Source organism: Callionymus lyra, chromosome 8, assembly GCF_982586985.1.
Source record: "Callionymus lyra chromosome 8, fCalLyr1.hap1.1, whole genome shotgun sequence".
NCBI classification, from domain to species: Eukaryota; Metazoa; Chordata; class Actinopteri; order Syngnathiformes; family Callionymidae; genus Callionymus; species Callionymus lyra.
Window position 1 is genome coordinate 7,988,262 of NC_141825.1, and position 22,605 is coordinate 8,010,866.

Sequence of the window (22,605 nt, forward strand, 5' to 3'; positions counted from 1 at the left end):
ATAAGAAATTAATATTTATTTTATTTTATTATATATTTATATATTTTCTCCCCTTTTCTGTACATCTTTAGTTTGTGTATTAAAAAAAACTAGCACTAGTACTTGTCTTGTTGTAAAGGTTTATTGTTGTTGATAAATCTAGAATTATTTATGTTTTATTTTTCATTATAATATTATGTTTGACAATCTTTATTAAATCAATCCATCTGCGGATATGCATGTGATTAAAACAAATAGAAATACAGGGGAAACCCCTTTTTACAGTGAAATTATAAATTTTAAACACCAATAATAAATAAAGTGTTTATTTTGAAAGGTACAAACGGAAACCGCCACAGACCTGCCCGTATCGATGCGTCGTGTCATCGTCACGTGACGTCACTGGAGGGTTCCTCACAGGTGCGGACTCAGAAGAAGACTCGATCCAAAGACATGTTGACGCGGACCGTGAGGCTCCAGGGCTCAAAGCCCGCGGATGTGGCGGATGTTCGGCAGCAGAGGAGACTCAAGCAGACGGTTCGGTTCCTTCACCGAGACTCTGCGGATCTGCTGCCCTTGGATGGACTGAAGAAGCTCGGGACCTCCAACCAAGGGGTGATCACTTTATTTATTATGATACACTGAGGAAGTTTGTCACGTGTTTGCAAATGGATTTTGACTTAAAATGGAACCACTTGTTTTTCTAAAATGATGATCTTGCATCTGATCACAGCAGCCTCATCACATCCTGCAGAAACGCTTCTTCGAGGCCAAGCTGCGTCAGGGAAGCGTCAACATCTGTGGTCTCCCGCCGAACAACGACTCGCTTAACTTTACACACCTGAGTTCACATGATGATGAAGACGAGGAGGAGGAAGATGATGACATACGTGTGCCCTGTCAGGTCCGTTCTTATTATTGCTATGATTATAAAACATGTAATAATCGTATTTAAATGATACAATAGCTTTGACTTTGGTTGTGTTTATTTATCTTAATGATTATACACATTATTTCCCTCAACTTACAGATATGTTTTAGCCATTATTATGTCCTCTTGTTTTTGTACTGATCAAAATCAATTATTGGCTAAAAGTTATAGAAGAAACTTGATCAAACAGGAGAAAAAAATCTTTTAACTGTTTTAGGTCGTGGCCGGAATTTTTTTTTTTACTGATGATTGTGATGTTGTCTTTTCCTTCTCTGAGATCAATCCATTCTATGTATCGTCATCAAACAATTGAATCTTTCGAGTTCTACTATAACCTTGAGTCCTTTTGTCGTAGATAATGTCTGTTCTTAACATATCTTAATTACTAGCATTTGTATAGTTTCTATAATATATAACATGAACATGAACGTTTATCTAATAGTTTGACACATGTACTGTGTCTGGTATGTGTGTTTGATCAACACGGTTTGATCGTGTGTGTATTAAGAATATGATTTGATATGTATCACGATACAGGGTCAACGATACTGTAGTAACAAGTATTATGTGTAGTATTGTCGAGTACTTGACACTGGTGTTGCATAATTTACAGACCACATGAGTCTTGACGAAGTCATAACTGCTTTTATTTGTTTTCAAACCAAAATATGTCCAAACATCAGCTTTAAAAGCTGCTGGAGTCCACTGTATCCTCTCGTCCTCAGTCATCATTCTGCCCTTAGCTGTGGAGGACGTAATGACTGCTGCCATCTAGAGGCCGGAGGTTTTATTGCGGCCATTATTCTTCCTTTAGCGAATATTTAGTGAATATTTACATGTTTATTGTACATTAAATTAATTAAATGATTTTATCTGACAGGCAGTTTATTTAAATATGACCCATAAATAACTATGATAAAAGTAAAATTAAAAACAATATAAAATTAATAATCTGACTTTGCGTATATGCATAAATAAATAAACAAAAAACAAAATATACATTTTATTTTAATTGTTTCTCTCTGCAGTGTTTGGGTCGAGAGCTGACTCTGCTGATCGACACCGGATGCAAACAGAACCTGATGTCGTTGAAGACCGTCGACAGATTGGGGTGAAATGATTGACAGTTGTTTATCTTCGTCATTTCCTGACGTTCGCATCCGTCGCTTCTTTTGTTTGGCAGTTTGAAGGACTTCGTGGAGCAGAACTGGCTGCAGGCAAGCGAAGCCTCTCACCGGACGGTCAACGCCGTGGGTTCCATCGAGTCTCTGAGTCTCACGCTCGGACGTGTGAGGATCTTGTGCTGCTTCGCTGTCGTGGGTGAGAAACACAAACACTACTTTACCAACGACGCGTTTGTCGTTGACGGATGTTTTTTTTCGCAGACGTGGACGAGGAGCTGCTGTCTCTGGGAAGCAAAACATTGAGGACTCTGAAGGTAAATCTCCATCTTGTGTTTCTGGATTTATTGACGAATGGTTGTCGTGTTGCAGTCGGTCGTTGATACTGAGAATCAACTGCTGGTGTTTGGAAGAACCACGAGGGAACAAGTTCACTTCTCAAGTCGGGTCATCAGGTAGGATCGTGTTGAAGACACATATACATCATGATTTTATTGTCGACATGGATCAAAGATGCAACACAAATACCAACAAACTCAAGTTATATTTTACAACATTGTGTAGCTGTACTTAATAGACCAGAGGTAGAGAAATACATTTCCTCAGGGGCCACATTTTATACTGTGACTGTTATAAGGGACCGTCAAACAAAAATAATAAATAAAAGGAAATTAATAATAAATAAATCATCTTTAGGGTTAATCTGATTGTATATTATTCCATTTTAATAAGTATTTTATTTAAAGATTCTAAAAAAGGAGTACATTTAATATATTTTAAAATGAAAAATGAAGAACATCAATCACAATATACCAATAATAAGATTTGTACTTTTGTACTTTAATTTAATATAAATTCCAATTTAAAATGTGATAGAAGAGCTCTTTATTTTCTAAAAAATTAAAAACATAACCAATAAAAAGAACGGAGAGCAAATAAATAAAATGTCATAATTTTACATATCTATGGTGTTTGTTCATTTTTGTGTTGCAATAAAACTTCTGGCCTCTAGATGGCAGAAGTTGTTACGTCCTCCACAGCTAAAGGGAGAGTTGACTGAGGACGAGAGGATACAGTGAGTCCAGCAGCTTTTAAAGCTGATGTCTGGACATATTTTGGTTTGAAAACACGATTTAATTTCAAGAGTCATGTGGTCTGTAAATTCTGCAACACCAGAGTCACGTACTGGACAATACTACACATATATCCTTGTTACTACACACACAATTTGTTCATATATATATATATATATATACGTATACTTTAGATATTTTTTCTATTTCTATGTTGTGTCAGTTTTGTTAACCTTGAATCATCATAAACACAAAAGCAATTCTTCAGTTATTTAAAAAACATGTGATAATGAATAATATGAAGTTCATTCATTCATTCATTTTATTGTTGTTTTCCTCCACAGAAACTATTAACTGAGGATCGCCAGTGTCCAGAGTGTCGTTTTCTAGTGAGACACACAAACTTTATTTATACATTTGCTGCTTTTTGTAGTCAAACGAATGCATCGTAGCACTTTAAGAAACACTGTTTCAGATGTAAGTGACACCTGTAGGTTTTCATGTGCAGCGAGACGTGTTTAAATAAGACTTGTCTCGTGATATTTATATTAATCTTTACAGCAAAAATCCATTTTTAATTTTGTTTAATGGATTTAAAAAGGAGATTTTTGTCTTTGTTTTTTGCTCAACTTTGTGTTGATCCCCAAGTTGTTTGATTGTGTTTCCTGTAAATTAACTTAAAGTATCACAGCTAAAATACTGATAAATGAAAAGAAAATCTGATGTTTCACTTTGATTTAAATCATAATTGAATTTTATTGATACCTTAGCAAGAAGGTTACAGGTTGACTTCCAGGTCTGGAGGAACCTGTGTGGAGTTAGTATGTTCTCCCCGTGTTGTGTGGGTTTACTCCGGGCACTCCAGTTCCCTCCCACAGTCCCAAAACATACAGAGGTTGATTGAGAACTTGTAGGTATGAGTGTGTGTGTGTAGTTGTGTGTGGTTGTGTGTCCTGTCCAGGGTGTCCCCCGCCTCTCGCCTAAAGAAACTGGGATAAACGCCAGCCCCCCCTGTTACCCCTATAAGGGTAAAGCGGCACAGAAAATGAATGTTTTGTATCATTGTAGTAGACAAGTTTGTATTTTACTATTTAATCATAGTTTTAACATTTTAGACAAACATGTGTCGCAGCTTCTCGTAACAGCGTCTTAAGTGAGAAGTCAGAAGATAATGACTACTTTACATCAATATTAACAAATTGTAGTTTAAACTGTACAAAGTTCTTAGATCATTTGATTAGATTAGTGCTGACGTGTTGACGAAGCTTCATGAAGCTTCACTGTCCTTACTGTCAGAGTCCACTAGATGTCACTCTCTGATCTATAATCTATCATCTTGAACAAATATTCTATTGAAACCTCACATCATTTTAAAAATGTACAACGCTGTGTCATGAAGCTTTAACACATCACCAGTAAAAATCCCTAAAAACCTTTTTAAAACTATGGACATTTTGATCGCAGCTCAGAGATTGTGTGTAGAATCCTTGAGTGATAGTGAACTTTACTGAGCAGCCATAAGTACTGACGTGTTGACGACGCTTCATGAAACAGTGTCATTATTTTCCACTAGATGTCACACTCTGATCTATAACTGTCTATATTGTTTTGAACTTCCAATCTATTGAAACATCACATCATGTTTAAACTGAAGGCGCCACCTACTGACGTCTAAACATATGACACTGTGTCACGAAGCTTCATCCACACATCACTAGATATTCGGCTCAATCATGGCTTCATGTAAAGTACACGTGAACGAGTGAGATGGTAACATTTCTATCTTCACGTTGAGCTAAAGATGAGACTTGTTCGGAGACACATTAACGCTGTTTTGTTCTGGACTGTACGTGTCTTAGAGCTTCTGTCCTCCGAATAAAACCTTCAACGTCACCTGCTTCCTTCAGTGTGTCTCGAGGGAAATCATCAGAACCATTAAAACCTTCTTCTAATATTAGCTCCTGGTTTAAGTAGGTGACTCTACAAGAGTAGAAATCATGTCGACCAAAGGTTATTTTCCACATCACTGCCCTTCAACATCTCCAGTCACCACGGCAACCATCTCGATGAGTGACCTGACGTCAGGGAAACCCGAGACAGTTGTGGTGGTCTAGAGGGATTTTCCTGTTTCTTTAATGTTCATTACCATAAGATGTTATGATGTCCATCAAATCTGGAACTATTATCGGTTCAGAACTTGTTGTCACTCAAACAGAAAACAGTCACAGAAGCTTCACTGGACAGCTTGTTGCTGATTGGTCGCTTGTTTTCACTTTATCAAGTGACGAAGCAAGAGAAAGGCTAATGAGATTAGATAAAAAACACATTTACTTCATTCATATTATTTCACTTTTTATACCCTCTAATGCCAGAGTTGTGTTTACAAAAGTTTCTGATTCTTAAAAAGATGTTAAACCACTGAAATGACGGCAAAATAAATCAGTCAGAATCAGCGACGACTACAGTAAAAGGATTTTTTTGGTTGGGCTGAAAATAATAAGAAGAAACTATTCAACTTCGGTACAAAAATATTGTCTTTAATAAAATTCTGTCGACGCATGAAGTTAAAATATAATGAAGATAAACATCAATACAAGAATATATATCAAACTATGATATGTCAGAGGTCAAAGGTCAGGCGGACGCTCTCTCCAGGGGTCAGGGTCACGACCTGCGTCTGCGGCCGAGACTCGTCCACACTGGCCGTGACGGAGTAAGTTCCAGCGGCGACCTGGACGTGGAAGTCTTCGGACGAGACCTGGGACACGAAAGGTTTTTGCTCAACACGTACCGGAACATTACGACCGGCAAAACACTCACTCTCACTCCGCTGGAGCCCGACGCTCTGGCCCGAGAGCTCGTGGAAGAATGGAACCGCTGCACGTGGTTCCTCTCGGCGAGGGTCCCGTCAGCGCAGCACTCGGACTGGTGGAACCTCTGGAACGACAAAAAGACTTGAGTCCTGGTGGAGGACGTGACATGAAGGTGTGACGGAAGCAGACCCTGCACTGAAGCGTCGTCTCGGCCATGAAGTCGGTCACGCTGGTCAAAGCCTGGTTGAGTCGGGAGTGAGTGTCCTGAACAGAAACATGTTTGGAGGTGAAGGAAAATGAGGCTTCATGGGTCAGTGTTGTCAGAGCTCCATAGGTGGCGCTCTTGTAAAGAGGCATCGACAACAAACATAACATAGACATTCAGTAGTGATGAAGTATAAAAGTATATCAGTGACATCAGAATATTTAACATTTCAAAAGTTAAAACTTTGAGATTTGAGTATTTTAATTGAATAAATTCAATATTATATTAATATATTATATTTTAATTGCATTTTAATAATAAAAATGTAACCCTTATGTAAATCATTGAAATCAAGTATTCAAAAAGATTTATTTTTTTTACACTGATATACTTCCATAATAGATGATGAAGTTTCATGAAGCATCAAATGATGTTTTGTGTCGAAAAACTTTTAAAACCCGTTAGATGGCGCTGCCAGATTAAAAACAATCTGAGGTTTCGTTAAATTACTTTTTCAAAAGACTCACAGAAGCTCGTGAAGCTTCACCAACACATCATTTAGTTTCCAGGTTAAAAACAAAGGGAAGTCGACACGTACCTTATAACATGTCTGTGCGTCGGTCGGTGAGGTTTGTGAGGCGCCCACGTTGTTCCAGTCCACGTTCCTCCTGGACGCTCGTCGCAGAACCTCTCGAGCGAGAGTGTTGGAGCGACGCAGAGACGACTCCAGCCTCGACTCTGTGGCCATAAACCGTCAACCCAGGAGACCTGCAGGGAACAAAAGTGGATTGAAATAAATGCCTAGAAGTGTTTGTGTGAACGTTGTGTTCGAAGACACGCTGACACCCAAGACCAGCTCCAGGAAGTGATTGACTCTTAGATAAATAAAAAAAAAAAAAAAAAGAGGGTTTCCAGGTTCATGAATTATTTTCCTTCTCACATATCGATGCGGAGGTTTTATATAGTGACATAAATCGACTTTGCAATCCAGTCACAGCAGGAGGCCGTGCAAAGAGTCTTGTTCTGCTCCAGGTTTCTGCCTCAGTATTTCCTCACAACTGTTGCTCATTGTGATCGTTTTCTTTGAAACTGTCTTGAAAAACAATTATGTTTTGACACGTGCTTGGTTCTGTTTTTCTATTGCTTATTTTTGTGTTATTTAATTAGTTTATTTTTTATTCTGTACTGACACCATAAAAAACCCTGTGTTGTGTTTACAAAGTAAAAGTTTCTGATTCTGAAGTTGAATTAAATGTGGTTCATAAACTCACATTCCTCCGATCTTCGGAGACAATCAAATAAAGAAGTGAATCTTAAACTGTCTGTTTTAGATGAAAACGCTCTTAAGTTAGGATTTATAACTTATAACAAAAAGTTTATTTTGTAAAAAAGCCTCGTCTAGGAAGTTGGAATCTAGTGACGTCTCGGCTTTAGTCCCGTCATCGATCTTGAATCGATCGAAACCATTGAGACTCTGGATCATCACTTCTCGGCGGTATTTTCTCGTGACCTTCTGATATAAAACATCTCGAATACAAAGTAAAAAAAAGCTTGACATGTTTTTATTCTCACGTGATTGATTTCTTGCTCGTTTCTCTTCACCGACTATGACATTCTCTCATATTCTGAGACCGTGAACTTAAAGGATAGTTTTAATATACGTTGTAAATGTATTCTCGAGATAAATAAGGAAACATTTACCTGCAAACAACTTCATGTTCCACCAGAAGATCCGCGACCATCAGAGGCAGGAAATCCTGCACAACAAACCACGCCCACCTCAGTCCCGCCTTAAATCCGCACGTTAGAAAAACACATCGTTTTGATTCACTCATTAGAATCGACAGAGACAACAATCCCATCGGTTTTTATATTCACTCGTGAGAGCAAAGACCTGAAAAAAACACAGACGCGTATTCTTCGTGTGTCGACGTCTAAATTAAACGTCATTTCCGCCGACGCGTCAGGTGTTGGCGGGAATTTGTTCCAAAGTGAATACTTTTAAATGGAGTAGCTGCTCAGAACAGTACAAGTACAGACATTGTATCGTTGGATCAGCCACTGATTTAAAAGATCAAACTAAATTGAGTTTGTGAATTAACTTTGCATCAACATTCACACTTTAACATATTAAACACCGACAGACTAAAGTACGGATTATTTTACTTCATTTGATATAATGAATAACTTTCGCTAGTTTTTTTATGCACACATTTATAAGGAATCCTTCAACTGTTCCTTCATTAAACTAAGCAAAAGTTTGGCATTTTTACATATTAAATGTTTCCATGTTACTATTTAAAGTTCTCAGTTATGTTGAACCACTGCAGTAAATAAGTAATTTTTTTTTATATAGCGCTTTTCCAGACCAGGGTCACAAAGCACTTAATCAAAACAATATTCAATAAAATATATACCTTAAAAGGTCAAGATAAAACTGAGAACACAACAGGAGTTCCAGAAAATCAAGGAAAAGCTGCTACAGTGACACGAGACCAGAGTTGTCCATTTATAGCATTTATTTTTCAAAAACCAGACAGAAGCGTTTATGCCATCAGCACACAAGCTCCTCCCGCAGCCTTGATCTTCTCCTCGGCGCGTCGGCTGAAGAACTTGGCCTTGACGATCACCGGCTGCTTGGGCAGGATACCTTTGCCCAGAACTTTGTAGTACCCCTGAGGAGAGAGTTAGAACATGCACTTCTGAGAATCCTTTAACCATTTATGACAGAAATGAGGAAAATAAAACAAAAAACAGTTAAAGTTGTTAATTTTCAGTTTAGATTCAAGAACAAAATACAATATTCCAGCTTTTGAAGCTTCTATGACTCATCTGGACTCTTTTAATCACGCCGTAATTATGATTCGACATAGTTTAAACCCCTTTTATAAACCAGTTTAATTTGGATAAATCTAATGTCAAGATGTGAACTTATAGCTTCCTCTAAAAGCTCTTTATGCCGAGCTAAAAACAAAAAAACTTGAATGGAGGACACATACAAATAAAGGTTAAAACATTATAGTGCACTTCAGCAGAGTTTAATCTTTATCAAAAGGTCCAGCAACATTTTTCAAATCTCACCAAAACCTTGACTGAACGATTGTGGAAACCTGTTAGTGTAAAACTACTTTGACCATCCTCGAGTCATGACTTAAAAAACAACAAATTAAAGCCATTATTGTTTCATGACTTGGAGTCAAGTTCGTCTACGATGCAACTTCAAACGGCTCTGAAAACACATTTAACTCACTGGTTCAATGTTGCACGACAGAATGAAGTTGAAACACTTTAACTTACGGAGCGCACGACATCGATGATGGGGGCGGGTCCGTCGGGCTTGGCAGCGTAGTGGAGCCTGGTCTGCTCGCTCACTAGCGTCCACAGCCTCTCCAGGTTGATGGTGGGACAGAACTGCTGGTTCCTCTTCAGATGGTAATGTCTCATTCCCACCTTTCCAAAGTATCCAGGATGGCTGCAGACACACAAACACGTTAGGATTCCCTTCTGTATGAAAACTTGCATTGAAAACCAACATGGGTTAATGGTTAAATCAGAATCAGAAAAACCTTTATTAGTCCCGCGAGGGGAAATTCGGTTTAACAACAGCAAGAGAAATAAAAACACCCAGAAATAAAAATGAGAAAGAAAATCTAAATAGAATAAAAGTAATGTAACTGTCCATGTGGGTGACTGAACCACGGAAGGTTCAGTCGGTGAATAGGAGCAGCATTTGATCTAAGAGGACTCTAGCACACCGAGACCATGAGTGGGTCAAGATGAGACTCTGAGTCTCTACATGTTAAACAGGAGCTTAAATAGGTCTAAATAACAGAGGCGTCAAACTAAATCGAAGGGAAAATTATTCTATAATGCTAAACATGTACCACAAAATATTCAAAATCAATATGTTCAATCCATTTGCAGGTCACATAAAATGACCAGGTCAGCAGGATTTTGCACACGCGTCTAAACAAGGAGCTGTGTCGCCTGCATTTCATACAAAACTCTGAAGCGAGAATTCGAACCTTCTCTAGTAGAAGAACTCACATTTCCCCGATCGTTAACTCTTTACTGGCTGCCAGTTTCTCTCAGGATCAATTAAAAAGAAATCCAGTTCTTACTTTCAGATCTATTCATGGTCAGATCTTCCATCATACTTATTTTTGTTATACTTATATATTGTTTTAGATTAATAATCATTTATAATAACTTGTTGGTGGAGATTTCTCTTTAATAATTTGCAGATCATAATGGATAAAAAGAAACTCACTATTTATCGAAGTTGATTCTGTGGTGATGCATACCACCAGCATTACCACGACCTCCAGGATGCTTCCTGTGTTTGCCTGGAACATTCAAAACACAAGATTAGACGATTTAAAGTCACAATAAAAACAAGTATCAAGTTGAAAACACTTCTGAAAGATATAAACATGTTTCTACATCCATCTCAACTTCTAGTCTTTTTTAACTATAAGTATTTAATGTGGTTTTGTTAATCGTTTACTTTTTGAAACAGATTATTTTTGCATTTTCCTGAGTATCGGTATCAAATTGAAAACTCTGTTGAGTGGGTTTAAACCATGACACTCCTGAACAAACCACTTGACTTTATAAATCTTGAGTTAACTAAATTTGAACAAGAAAGTAGAAACAAAGGATGAAAAGCAGCATTTAAATCTAGAGGATCCAGACTGAAAGGCTTTTAAACAAGAAAACATTTGTTTAATTTACATTGTATCGTTTGTTACAGTCTGACAGTTTTATTTTGATGGGGAAAAAATAGATGATTTTCTCCAGAGACATTTAAGGATGAGACTCTTGACATTTCAAACTAGTCTGCCATGTGAAAAGATGAGTTTAAGGTTCATAAGATTTGGGTACTTACCGACGCGACCGTGTCCGTGGCTGACGTGTCCACGGAGCTTCCTAGTCTTGCTCTTCTTAGTGGGCTGATGGTGAAGAGGGATCAGGGTTAGTTAACGTAGCAACAACCAGTCAAGCTAGCGAAGCTAACCTGGTTAGCAGTTTACCTATTCACATGCATCACCACTACCAACTATATCCGCATTACTTTTAACCAAAATAAAACGTTTAGTAGTCACAGCTCTCATTCGAAAGATATGTACGATAAAAACATTCAAAGACAATATATAAACATGTGCAAACATCCATCGTTCTAAGCTAATGCTAACAGCCTTTTAACAGACATAGTTAGAAACGTAAAATCGAATATATACGAACATACTTCAAACCGACATGAATGTTGTGTAAATGACTTTAAAAACACAAGCTTGTGAGTCCGCACATGGTTCACATTGTGTTGCTTGTATCTCAGGCCCGCGGAAGCAAACAGTACCGAAGACAAAATTTAGCAACAACTTCCAATAAAACGCGTTCGATATCATCGATTTATGAACCACAGCGCTTAGTCTTAATATCAATGAGTTGTGGATGTGGTTTACGGCGAGTATTAACAAGGATGGACGCGGATAAAGCTTGTTTTTGTGACACAGGGCTACATGGCAGCACCTACCATCTTGGAGGGTAGTTGAAAGAGGAACGGGAATTGAAGATCTCGCGGTTTTGTGTGAGATTTAAGCGATGGCTTGAATGAGTGGGAAAATGTCACAGCGCAGCTCAGCGGCGAGTGGCTGTAACTACACCATTTCCATGTTACTATTGATGAGGATAATTTTAATGTTATTTAAATATACCGAATATCTTTGACTAAAAGTAAGTAAGTAAGTAAGTAATATTTATTTATATAGCGCTTTTCCAGACCAGGAAAAACACAACATATTACAAACAATTTGGTTATTTTAAATGCATACAATTTACCCCCAAACATTTTATGCATTTAGATGAAAGAGTTTGTTTTAGTTTTTTTTCGTTTTAATCAGCATCAGAAAACGGTTATGGCCAGCATTGTAAAAATGCATTTTAAAATAAAACAATGAATTACATTACAAAAAAAGAATTGACAAGTACAACATTCATAAAGTTAATAACATTAAAAGCCATAAACAATATTTTCCTACTAAATGTTTTTCATCCTACAATAAAAGGACGAAATATATATTTTTCCACAGATATATTTAGATACCGCAATGTAAGATGAAGTCATCTTCAAGAGAGTCACTGTTCTTATCACTATGTATGGAAGACAGATGAAACAAAAATCACTCGTCGAGGCAGAAAATAAGAAATATATTAAACGTCTTTAATAACCTCGGGCTGGCATGTCAGGGGACTGTTGTGTCAACCAATCTCAGCCGTCCTTGCCCTCTTGATACTGGCTTAAACAGAGATTCTCCTCAGTTTAGTGCTGACACCATCACCTGCCGGTCTGAGGAAGATCCTGCTTCGCATTTGTTTCGGTAAGATTATACCTTTTTGAGAACTGCTTCACTATATATCTTCTATAAATGTCTTCTCGTTTTTCATGTGAGGAGAAGTTTGCTCTGAGTCATAATAATACTGAAACGTTAGTTTACTGTCTTTGTTTAGCTTGAAAACGTTTATTTATGTTTACTTTACTGTTTTCATTTCTGATGAGACTTTGTTTATTCAAGCACCAGACCCGACCTCATGGATGATGCAGCTCACAAACGCCATGGCAACTTTCCCCAAAGAAAACCCTCAGCATCACCTTGGGTATCCAACGCTGAAGTGCATGCGACCCAGGAGGCTGAGACACCAGAGACACGTCCATGTTCTGAGTCCACGAAAGACCTGTTAGACCTCCCAGACGAACATGTAACACACAGAGAAAATGATATTGTTGTTAAAATGAAGGGATCTATTAAAATATTCTTTTTCAAAGAAGAAGAGGAGGAGGAGGAGGAGGAAGAGAAGATCTTCTAGACGGCGTCCAGATACAAGTGTGGAACCGTTAATGAAGAGAATAAGGTAAAAATAATTATCATGACTATATGTTGACACTCTCTCCACATATGTCCACATTTGTTAAAACTGTTTTATATCATTTCACTTAATATATAATATACACCTATACAACTGTAAAGGATGGCAGTGAATTTTAAAGTGGTTAATATACTTACACTTGCATGATGTAGAATATTTATCGCTTGAATTACAGCTTTCAATACACAAAGGAGGTTCAAACGTTATCTTTCTCTTACTCACTATGACTTGTCTTGTCTCATCCATCCATCAGTCCTGTTGAGTTTAGTGCTTTTGACGTATTTTAAACAACATGACATCTGCAGCTGCTGCCTCTGGCTCGACAGCTGACACAAATTGTTACAACAGCACATCTAATACATTTAATCTAAATAATTAAATCTATTATTAATTAATTAATTTAAATGGAGAGCTCTGAATGAAACATAAATATTATTTTTACAATTACAAACAACTGGCTTGAGGAATGGATGGAAGGATGGATGGATGGATGGATGGATGGATGATGGATGGATGGATGGATGGATGGATGGATGGATGGATGGATGGATGGATGGATGGATGGATGGATGGATGGATGGATGGATGGATGGATGGATGGATGGATGGATGGACGGACGGACAAATGGATACATTGACAGATAGATTGAAAGATAGATTGATGGATGGATGGATGGATGGATGGATGGATGGATGGATGGATGGATGGATGGATGGATGGATGGATGGATACATTGACAGATAGATTGAAAGATAGATTGATGGGTGGATGGATGGATGATAGATGGATGGATGGATGGATTAGTTGACATATACCTTGATTTGATGGTCAACTTAACAAACAGGCTGAATGAAAAACTCCATCCTGTTGTTACATCAATCTTTTAATGTGTTCAAACTCTAGTCCATTCTGCTGCCAATCACAGGTCAACAACGTTTTTACTTTGTATTTCCACTCTGGTTGTCCAGGGTTCACCCAGAGGCCCAGAGAATTCTGGGTGTTTCCAAGATCGCCGTTGTGAGTCTTGAGCGTCTGAACCTGCAACCTCTGCACCGCGTTGAGTCACTGACTCAGCTTCCGTGTCAGAGACTCAACCCGAGTCGTGCTGAAGCTTCTGGTCCGGAACCACAGCAGGTACTGAGAAGATGAAGCTGATGTCAGAGCAACGTAAACAAGTGATTAATAACGTTCTCTCGTTACAGTCTGGATTAGAGGATAACGAGCCAGATGTTCATGACGTCGTTGAGGAGGAACCACCGGCCGAGGAAGCAGAGTCAACCACATGCGACTGGAAAGACCCCGTCTGCTCTGATGGCTCCTGGCCTGGACCGCCAGAGCAGGAGTCTGGCGTCGACTGTAAATCCAACCCGGACCAGCTGTACATCCTGTTTGATTCTGAGTCCGAGGAGCGGAACCCAAATGATAGAACCAGCCCAGAAACCTTTTATGTGGATCCAGACTTGGACGGGGAGCTGGTGATTGAAGACGATCCAGAACTTGTTGAATTCGAGAAAGACACCGACCAGAATCAGGCCTGCTCAGAGACCCCTGGACTGGGGCCGGACGAGAGTGAAGACTTCTGTGCCGTGTGTCTGAACGGAGGAGATCTGCTCTGCTGCGACAACTGCCCCAAAGTGTTCCACCTGTCCTGTCACGTGCCGTCGCTAGCCGTCCTCCCACGGTGAGGAACCATCACACACATCTAAGAACGAACCGGTCTTTACGCTTCCAATCAGAAGTAGTGAAATAAGTCACCTTACGTCGACGTTAAGTAGAAGGTATTGAGTAGATATCACGGCCCATGGTAGAGATGCACCTGCCTAGATAAGAGAAGACGGGGGAACATTTTTAGTTTTGCTCAAAGGCTGTGTTTTCCACAGAGGCGACTGGTTGTGCTCACTGTGCAGAAGCGACCTCGAACAGAAACGTGAGAACCTACATGATGGCGGACCTGGATGTACCAACAACCTCTCTCCTCGAGACCAAACGGTGAGTTTCTTCAATTTGAAGCCAGAGAATTCCAAAGTAAGGCAACTGGACTGACTACAGTTTTTGGAAGTTTCATCCAAGAGCCTTCTTCATTTCTGAATAACTGGTCTGAAAGCGGAGCAGGTGCTAAAACGTACCAGCTTCGACGTACCTTGCTGGTGGAAACACAAAACAAAGCAGGTAGATTCCAGTTGAGTCAAGTAATGCTGAGATTAATGGGGAGTAAAATGTAAAAACGGCGTCATAAAATCTACTACTGGTCCAGTTGCTTTGCTGTGGAAGTCCATGGATAACAATGGTCTGGAGGAACGAGAACTCTACATGGACATGTGTGCGAGAATGAGTTGTGTATAACGTTGTGTTGCAGAGATGTGAAAAACTAACGCTGCTGTTGTACTGCCACCTGCTGAGCGCTCCGTTCCATGAACCAGTCAGTGCTCAGGTCAGTAAAGATACCATTTTACCATTCTTTTCCCTCAATGGAAGAAAATCACTAAACTCAAGGAAATGATGTCACAACACGATCTGGAGCTTATAATCCATGTGTTTGTGTCTTCTAGTTTAGGCTATTTTAAAAGTTTATTTTAATGTCTTAACAAGAAGGAGTTGTCTCCTTAACCTTTAACCTGCTCTAGTAGAAGAACTCACATTTCTCCAATCCTTAAAACTATTCACTGGCTGCCAGTTTCTTTCAGGATCCATTTTAAAATTCTGGTTCTTACTTTCAGATCTATTCATGGTCAGACCTTCCTTCAGTGATCTGATCCAGACTTACACCTCCAGCTCAGGCTCGGGACGCAGAGATCTATATAAAATGGTTTTAAACATGAGTCCATCTTTTGTTTCAGGCCAGAAACTACTACCAGATCATCAAGAGGCCCATGGACCTGTCCGTCATCTGTGAGAAGCTGGACCAGAGCAACAGCGCCCACTACTCCACAGCCGAGCAGTTTGTGGACGACGTGATGCTGATGTTCAGGAACTGCGCCACCTTCAATTACGTAAGTGTCCAGTCCACCTGGTTCTGAAGTCTGGTCACCACGTTTCTTCTACTGTGACGCAGCCGGACTCCGAGGTGGCCCAGGCGGGTCAGAACCTGGAGGTCTTCTTCCTCGGCGAACTGAAGGAGGTTTTTCCGGATCTGTTTTTTTTGTCAGCCACGCGGGACCGGATGGACAAAGCTCGACACCGGTGGCTCAGCAGGAAGAAAAGCCGTACTTTTTTGAAGAACTAGTCACTTTGGATTCTACTTCTAGTTCTACGACAAAAAAGAAACAAACAAAAACAACAACTTTGTTTTAGGGTTGCTAAATAAGTTTTCAAGGCATTCTGATTTTATTTTGTCAATTCACTTCCTGTGTCCGTCTTACAGTGATGACCTCTTCTCGTACTATTTTTAAATATAACATTTTATTTTGTTGTATTTCCTCCGGGATCAGTGCTAACTCTTATTGTACATGTTTTTTCTACATGCCTTTAGATCGAGTTTTGAAAGGTTGGCTGAAAACTTGTGCTGTCACTGCCTCTCTGTCAAAAGGGGCGGGGCTTAATTTCCACCAATCCCCACATGTTCAAGTGTGTAATTGACAGATGGAAACACAGTTGTTTGGAAAACATTTTTTGGAAACACGGAAAATAAACTAGATATACGTATTCCGTCCACTTACATCATTGTATTTACACCTATTTTAACGTATTTCACTTTTTTAACATTGATGTTTTTCCAACCACTTTGTTTTTTTGTTTTTTTTACATTTTCTTTCACTACAAAGTATGACATAGAACGAAATAAAACACAAAAACACATAAACAGTAGGGAGCATACATTTAGGAATTTAGAAAATGAAGTACATTTGTACAGGAAAAATATAGAAAAAACAGGTTTGACATACTCACTTGATCCATATCCAAGAGTAAATGAAATCTTCTGTAGATATCATAAACCACCATCAATGTAGTGGGAGACTCAACTTTCAAACACTTATTTGTGATACCTTTTTTACTTGCCAACAATAGTACAAAGTACTTTTTGTCTCCATTCTTCCAGTTTGCTATGTTAAAGTCCATGTTTTCAGCTTTAAAGGGAAGATTCAAACCAAACATTTTGTTCATGACCTAACTATGACACTCCTGGTGTTCCATACTACTGTTTATTGTCACTGACTTATTTACTTTGTAAAAGTAACAAGAAAGTAACAACAGATGGCGCCATTCGTTCCCCCCCATGCGACTCTGGCTCGAGATTATTGTATAGATTTTAAAACTGAGTTATTTTTACTTTAAAATCCTTTGATCAGATCACAGGTTCCATGACATCAACCAGGGACCGACACGACATGATGAAAGCAGATATTTTTTGTGCTCGACTAGAAATGACACAAACCTCACTGTGACGTCGACGTTCCACATAAAAGCTGCTCTAGTCTGGCTTTGAAGGAGCTGAACGGTTAATCATCCTGTCGGAGGGTTATTATATCTGCAGGAACTCTCCACGCTGCCAAGAGAATCCCGGCGTGATGTCAACCAGAGCTTTTAAACCTGATACAAGCAGGAATTTGTCTCGTTGGCTCATTAAAAAGATAAAGTACTGAACATTAAAGGTTATTTTTGCTTCATATAGAGTAAGTAAGTAAGTAATTAAGCAAGTAAGTAAGTAAGTAAGTATGTAAGTAAGTAAGTAAGTAAGTAAGTAAGTAATTAACATTTGTAGAGCGCTTTTCTAGACCAGGGTTACAAAGCGCTTAAAGGGCACCTAATGTGCCGATTTAAGTGTCTCTTAAATTGTTCTAGGACCTCTATTATACTCATCAGTATGTTTCTTTTTCACAAAACTCTCATTTAATAAAGATATTTACATTAGAAAATATGCTTAAGCAGTTAATCTCGTCCAAGGAACCACGCCCACTCTGCTCTGGTTGGTCACAAAAACACATGTTGCATTCAAGGACTCATGTAAATTACAAACTCGGCCCTGAAACTCAAGTTTTGTACATTAAAAACTAATTATAAAAATAAGGTTTGCTGCTTAATTTAAACATTACAAAAACACCTAAAGGCAGAAGTAACTCTCACCATGTTTTCATAAATATTTATTTGTTTCATGATTAACATGTAGGTTCTTTACTGATTTATGGCTTCTAGGGGAGGACATTTCCACCAGAGTGACGTCAGAATGTTTAATTTAAACCGAAATCTCGTTTGGCGAGATTTCAGACGGGGGAGAACTTTATTAAGTAATAACTTCAAAACAGAGCAATGTCATGATGAATGAATGACCTACTGCATTTTGAAGAAGACGTCTTCAACATTTACAACATGTGAATAAGTCAGGAGAGTTGGGTTTTCACATTAGTTGTCCTTTAAACAATCAAAACAATACCCAATAAAATATATACTTAACAGGTCAAGACACCACCGAGACAAACACAGGGGTCTCAGAGAATCAAGGAAAAGAGTGATGCTCGTAAATATTGACCTGTCGGAGAAAAAACTTGATTTATTTTCTCAAACATCTTCACATGAACACACATTCCGACGCTTTATTTTCATATTTCCAGAGTAGATTTAAGTTTCCCTCCTCCCTCTCGCAGACGTTTGAAAAATGTCGGACATTTATTTGATTGTGTCACGAGTCTAAATTATTTCGACCACATTTACTGGCAGGACACGCCGCCGGTCTCTCTGTGTTTGCTTTGGAATCATCTTTGTCTAAAGTGAACGTTTATCCATTCAAGTCTTATTTTCCCAGCAATGTTCCTGCGACCCAAGACCACATGCTACATACTTGAATACACTCCATTAATTTGGCAGCACACTTCAGCGTGATGTATCATCTGCCACAGATGCTGCTCCGAGGAGAGCACTCACTGTTCGGACTCATAAAAGGAGTGGATGATCGAGTCCACGAAGATTGTTGTTCTGTACGACGGCCAAAGACCGTAGACGAACGCAGACGGAGGATAAAGTCGAGATAATGTTGAGGAAATTGACCATCAGAGAGGCTTCAGTCCAGCTTGGTTTTTTAAACCCACTTAAGTCCAGAAACCACTGCCGTGTCCTGGAACTACTTTTCTCTTCAATCATTTCCCTCTTTTTAGATTTATGGTGTTTAAAACAACTTTTATGTTCTCGCCAACTGGTGATGAGTTTTTTTATGTTGGTAATTCAAGTATTTTCTAGGGAAAACTTTTATCAGTTGTTCCTCATGGAAAAGCAGCAAGTATTTTCTCTAATGTTTGCTTGATCTGAAGTGTCGATGAAGCTTCATGGAACAGTGTCACTTTTTTCAGAGTTAAATGTCTGCTCTATAATCTATTTCTTTGAACAAAACATCATTTTTTAACTAGGGGCGCCACCTTTGACACTGCTTCATGAAGCTTCATCAACGCATCACTAGTAAATAAAATAGATTCCCTGTAATAAAAAAAACTATTATCTATAAATAATGGTGACAAAGACAAAAATATTTTCTTGAAACAATCCAGGAGTCAATTACTGCAGTGGTTCTCGACCGGAGGTGAGTGTAAATTTGGGTAGTGATGTGTTGATGAAGCTTCATGAAACAGCCTCTTTATTTCCACTAGGTGTCACTCTCTGCTCTATAATCTATTGTTATTAACAACTATTCTATCAAAACCTCTCATCATGATTAAACTGAGGGCGCCACCTACTGACCTCTAAAGATATGACACTGTTTCATGAAGCTTCAGCTCGACTATGTAGCTATTGTATTATACACCTTTGCCAGATTAACGGGAGTGGATCAAATTAAAAATATATATTTAATGTCTGTTGTGTTGATTATAATTGTTTAAAAGATGTTTTATAAAATAAAAAAAGATTTAACATTAGTTACCTTATAAAACATTATCACCAGTTTAATAAAAAAAAAAAAGGAAATTGGGGAAGGACATGAAGTCTATATGGATCATCTTGTTGAAGACAAACCAGTTTAGAGCTCCTGTTGATTCAGTTTCATGGTTAGATGTATTTTTATAGACTTAATGTTTACTTTTTCATCTCATTTTATTCATTTATCATATTTTTTATCTAAAGTACTGAAGAAACAATGTGGACATTAAATCGGTCTGCGGTGGTTTAGAGCTTTAAACCAGAAGAATCTAGAATCACCTGGATATTTGCAGAGATCCTGCCTCGTCGTATCCATGACACGTGTTGGATCGTCTGTTACAAAGATCCTCCACACTGACGTTCAGAGATGACGTAAGCGAGAAGGGATGCCAAGCTCTTCCACGTTTAGATCCTGGCTGAGCTATATAGTCCAGGTGTCAGAAGTTACATCACATCAAGTGTTTCTTCATAAACGCTATCTATAAATATTTGATGAAATATTTTTACGATGATCACTCTGCACTAGAAACTTCTCCTGCTGAGATGTAAATAAATCAAATATATGTTTTTTCTGTGAGATGAGGTCATTAAAAACATTTACTGCGAGCCGTGAACTTTTAACAGATGTTTTATTAAGAAATATGATCATGACTTCACGTCACGGTGAACGGTTTTGCACCATAAACAACATATTTACTTTTATTAATCATTCAAGCGGATAAACGATCATCACCAATGTGATCATATAACAAAGAACGAGTGTTGATGAAGCTTCATGAAGCTGTCTGAGCCCTCTAGGGGGCGCTCGCTGCTTTATAATGTGTCAATATGAAGATTCCGATTGTGGCTCCCAGCTCGCTGGGGTGAGAGGCGGGGGAAACACCCTGAACACACACTCAAAGCGAACAATTTTGAGTGTCTATCAACCTCTGGATGAGTCTGGTACAGTGGGAGGAAACTGGAGTACCCGGAGATAAGAACTATTATATGAAACCTCACATTAAAAAACTCACCAGAGTCAATTTTTTAAAGAGAAATGTGATTTATATTTTCTTGTTTAATGGATTTTTGTCTGTTTTTAACTGTGATTTTGGGCCGTTTTTGTCCAATTTTACGAGTGTTTTTATTTAATAAATCCGTTCCATCTCACCTTTATAAAAAAACTACATAAATGATAAAGTTTATTATGAGGAAATGTATTTATTAACCATCTGTTGTTGAAATAAATGGAGTGTCTTGCTCTGCCTGCTCTCATACGAACAGTAAAGAATATCATGTCAGGTTGGCAAGAGAAACATCAAGAAGGTTCCAGATGTCTTGACTTGTGTTTCAACATGTTTACATTGAGTCAGATTACATTTTAAACATTCAATCATCCTCAACATAAACCAATCATGACATGAATGTATTAGTATAACATTTGAAAATGTGTTTGAGGAAAAATGCTTTTAAAAATCTTCATACGTGTGTCGTCATTGCACGCGATAAGGTCAGAGGTCAAACTCAACCAGCCTGTTAGTGCGATCAGAACGGAGATCACTCCAGTCAGAAATGTGTTTTGGCTCTTTTATTATTCATTTGGTTGGTGTGTGTGAAGTCCTGCCGCAGGATGATGTATTGGCCGCGTGTGTTCTTGTGGCAGAAGTCTGAGCCACGGATCGTACGTCAGCCTTTGAGTCTCTGTCGAAGGGTTTGATTGATGTTCTCGTCAGCTTTTGATTTCACGTGCACTGATGGTTTCACTTGGACGTTGCACCCCAGGACTGCCTTGCTCATTTACAGACACCGTCATCGCTCACGGTGTCACCAAGTTGTTCGTGAGCGCCACTCAAATGATCGAACCCAAGGAGGTTACGTGAAAACGAGTCCGTCTGTTGGCAAAAGATTGATAATGAAACAGGAAACTAGTTGTATTTGGGATCTTTTCTCAAGCTACATGTGGATTTAGGATTCTTTTAAATCATCATTGACATGCAACAAATGCTGACCTTTATGGAAAAGCTAAAAAAAAGACACACAAGAAAATTAAAACAAAGCCGAAAAGCTAACGTGACTTCGACTAGAATTCGACTTAGTTTTGTTGCTTGTAAGGGGATCAAAGGAAAACAGAAGACCCTTGAAAATCAAAATACGTCAATTTCAATTTGATCTATAAAATATTTCACATATATTTATAACAAGGATTATTTTTCTTTTATTTCAAATATGTTCTTAAATTTCTCACGTTTTCTTATTTCATTCTGTTATTCTCTACTGACACACAAAAAAAATCTTTCCCTGGCAATAAAACATTCTGATTATGAAATTAAATAACCCATAATCCACCTCAATCTATTTCCCCCTCCTCTATGTGTATCTATCGCAGCCAAAGCCAGATGGTTAATATATAAATTGGGAAGTCAATGTTTACATGTGTTCGTACACGTGTAACCGAAGCCTCTAACCATCGTGTCACCGTTTAATGATGTCATATTTTTTAATGGCAGTTGAGATCTCAAACTATTAGAGGGTTCTGTCTCAACACCTCCGCCCGAATCCATTCACAGCAAAGCCCTTCCAATATTTCTAACATCCGTTTTTGTAGGCCCACTCCAAACAGATACTAAATGAAAGCCAACAAAACAGATAAATCACATCATGAATTGACTATATTTTTACGACTATAAGACCAGTTTAAATCCTTTGATTTTCTCATAAATCGACAGTGTGCCTTAA

At 38.5% G+C, this 22,605-nt stretch overlaps 3 protein-coding genes and 1 non-coding gene across 4 annotated transcripts; 1 reads left to right on the plus strand and 3 right to left on the minus strand.

Moving 5' to 3' along the window:
* Positions 1–368: 368 nt before the first annotated feature.
* LOC148073539 (nuclear receptor-interacting protein 3-like) lies at positions 369–4,997 on the plus strand. The gene is made up of 7 exons (XM_087797348.1): positions 369–594; positions 713–883; positions 1,939–2,021; positions 2,094–2,230; positions 2,296–2,348; positions 2,404–2,486; positions 3,449–4,997. Exons 1-7 carry the CDS (start codon positions 433–435, stop codon positions 3,456–3,458), a joined length of 699 nt encoding a protein of 232 aa, XP_087653474.1. The 5' UTR covers positions 369–432; the 3' UTR covers positions 3,459–4,997.
* A 623-nt stretch (positions 4,998–5,620) lies between these two features.
* Positions 5,621–8,024, minus strand: akip1 (A-kinase interacting protein 1). The gene is made up of 5 exons (XM_087797577.1): positions 7,824–8,024; positions 6,721–6,890; positions 6,107–6,181; positions 5,925–6,041; positions 5,621–5,862 (listed from the first exon to the last, which is right to left on the minus strand). Exons 2-5 carry the CDS (start codon positions 6,868–6,870, stop codon positions 5,725–5,727), a joined length of 480 nt encoding a protein of 159 aa, XP_087653703.1. The 5' UTR covers positions 6,871–6,890; positions 7,824–8,024; the 3' UTR covers positions 5,621–5,724.
* A 599-nt stretch (positions 8,025–8,623) lies between these two features.
* rpl27a (ribosomal protein L27a) lies at positions 8,624–11,111 on the minus strand. The gene is made up of 4 exons (XM_087797823.1): positions 11,011–11,111; positions 10,393–10,468; positions 9,420–9,594; positions 8,624–8,797 (listed from the first exon to the last, which is right to left on the minus strand). The coding sequence occupies exons 2-4, from the start codon at positions 10,422–10,424 to the stop codon at positions 8,669–8,671; spliced, it is 336 nt and encodes a 111-aa protein (XP_087653949.1). The 5' UTR covers positions 10,425–10,468; positions 11,011–11,111; the 3' UTR covers positions 8,624–8,668.
* LOC148073542 (small nucleolar RNA SNORA3/SNORA45 family) lies at positions 9,789–9,918 on the minus strand. The gene has a single exon (XR_015712297.1). It is a non-coding gene; the product is annotated as a small nucleolar RNA SNORA3/SNORA45 family (small nucleolar RNA).
* Positions 11,112–22,605: the final 11,494 nt, after the last annotated feature.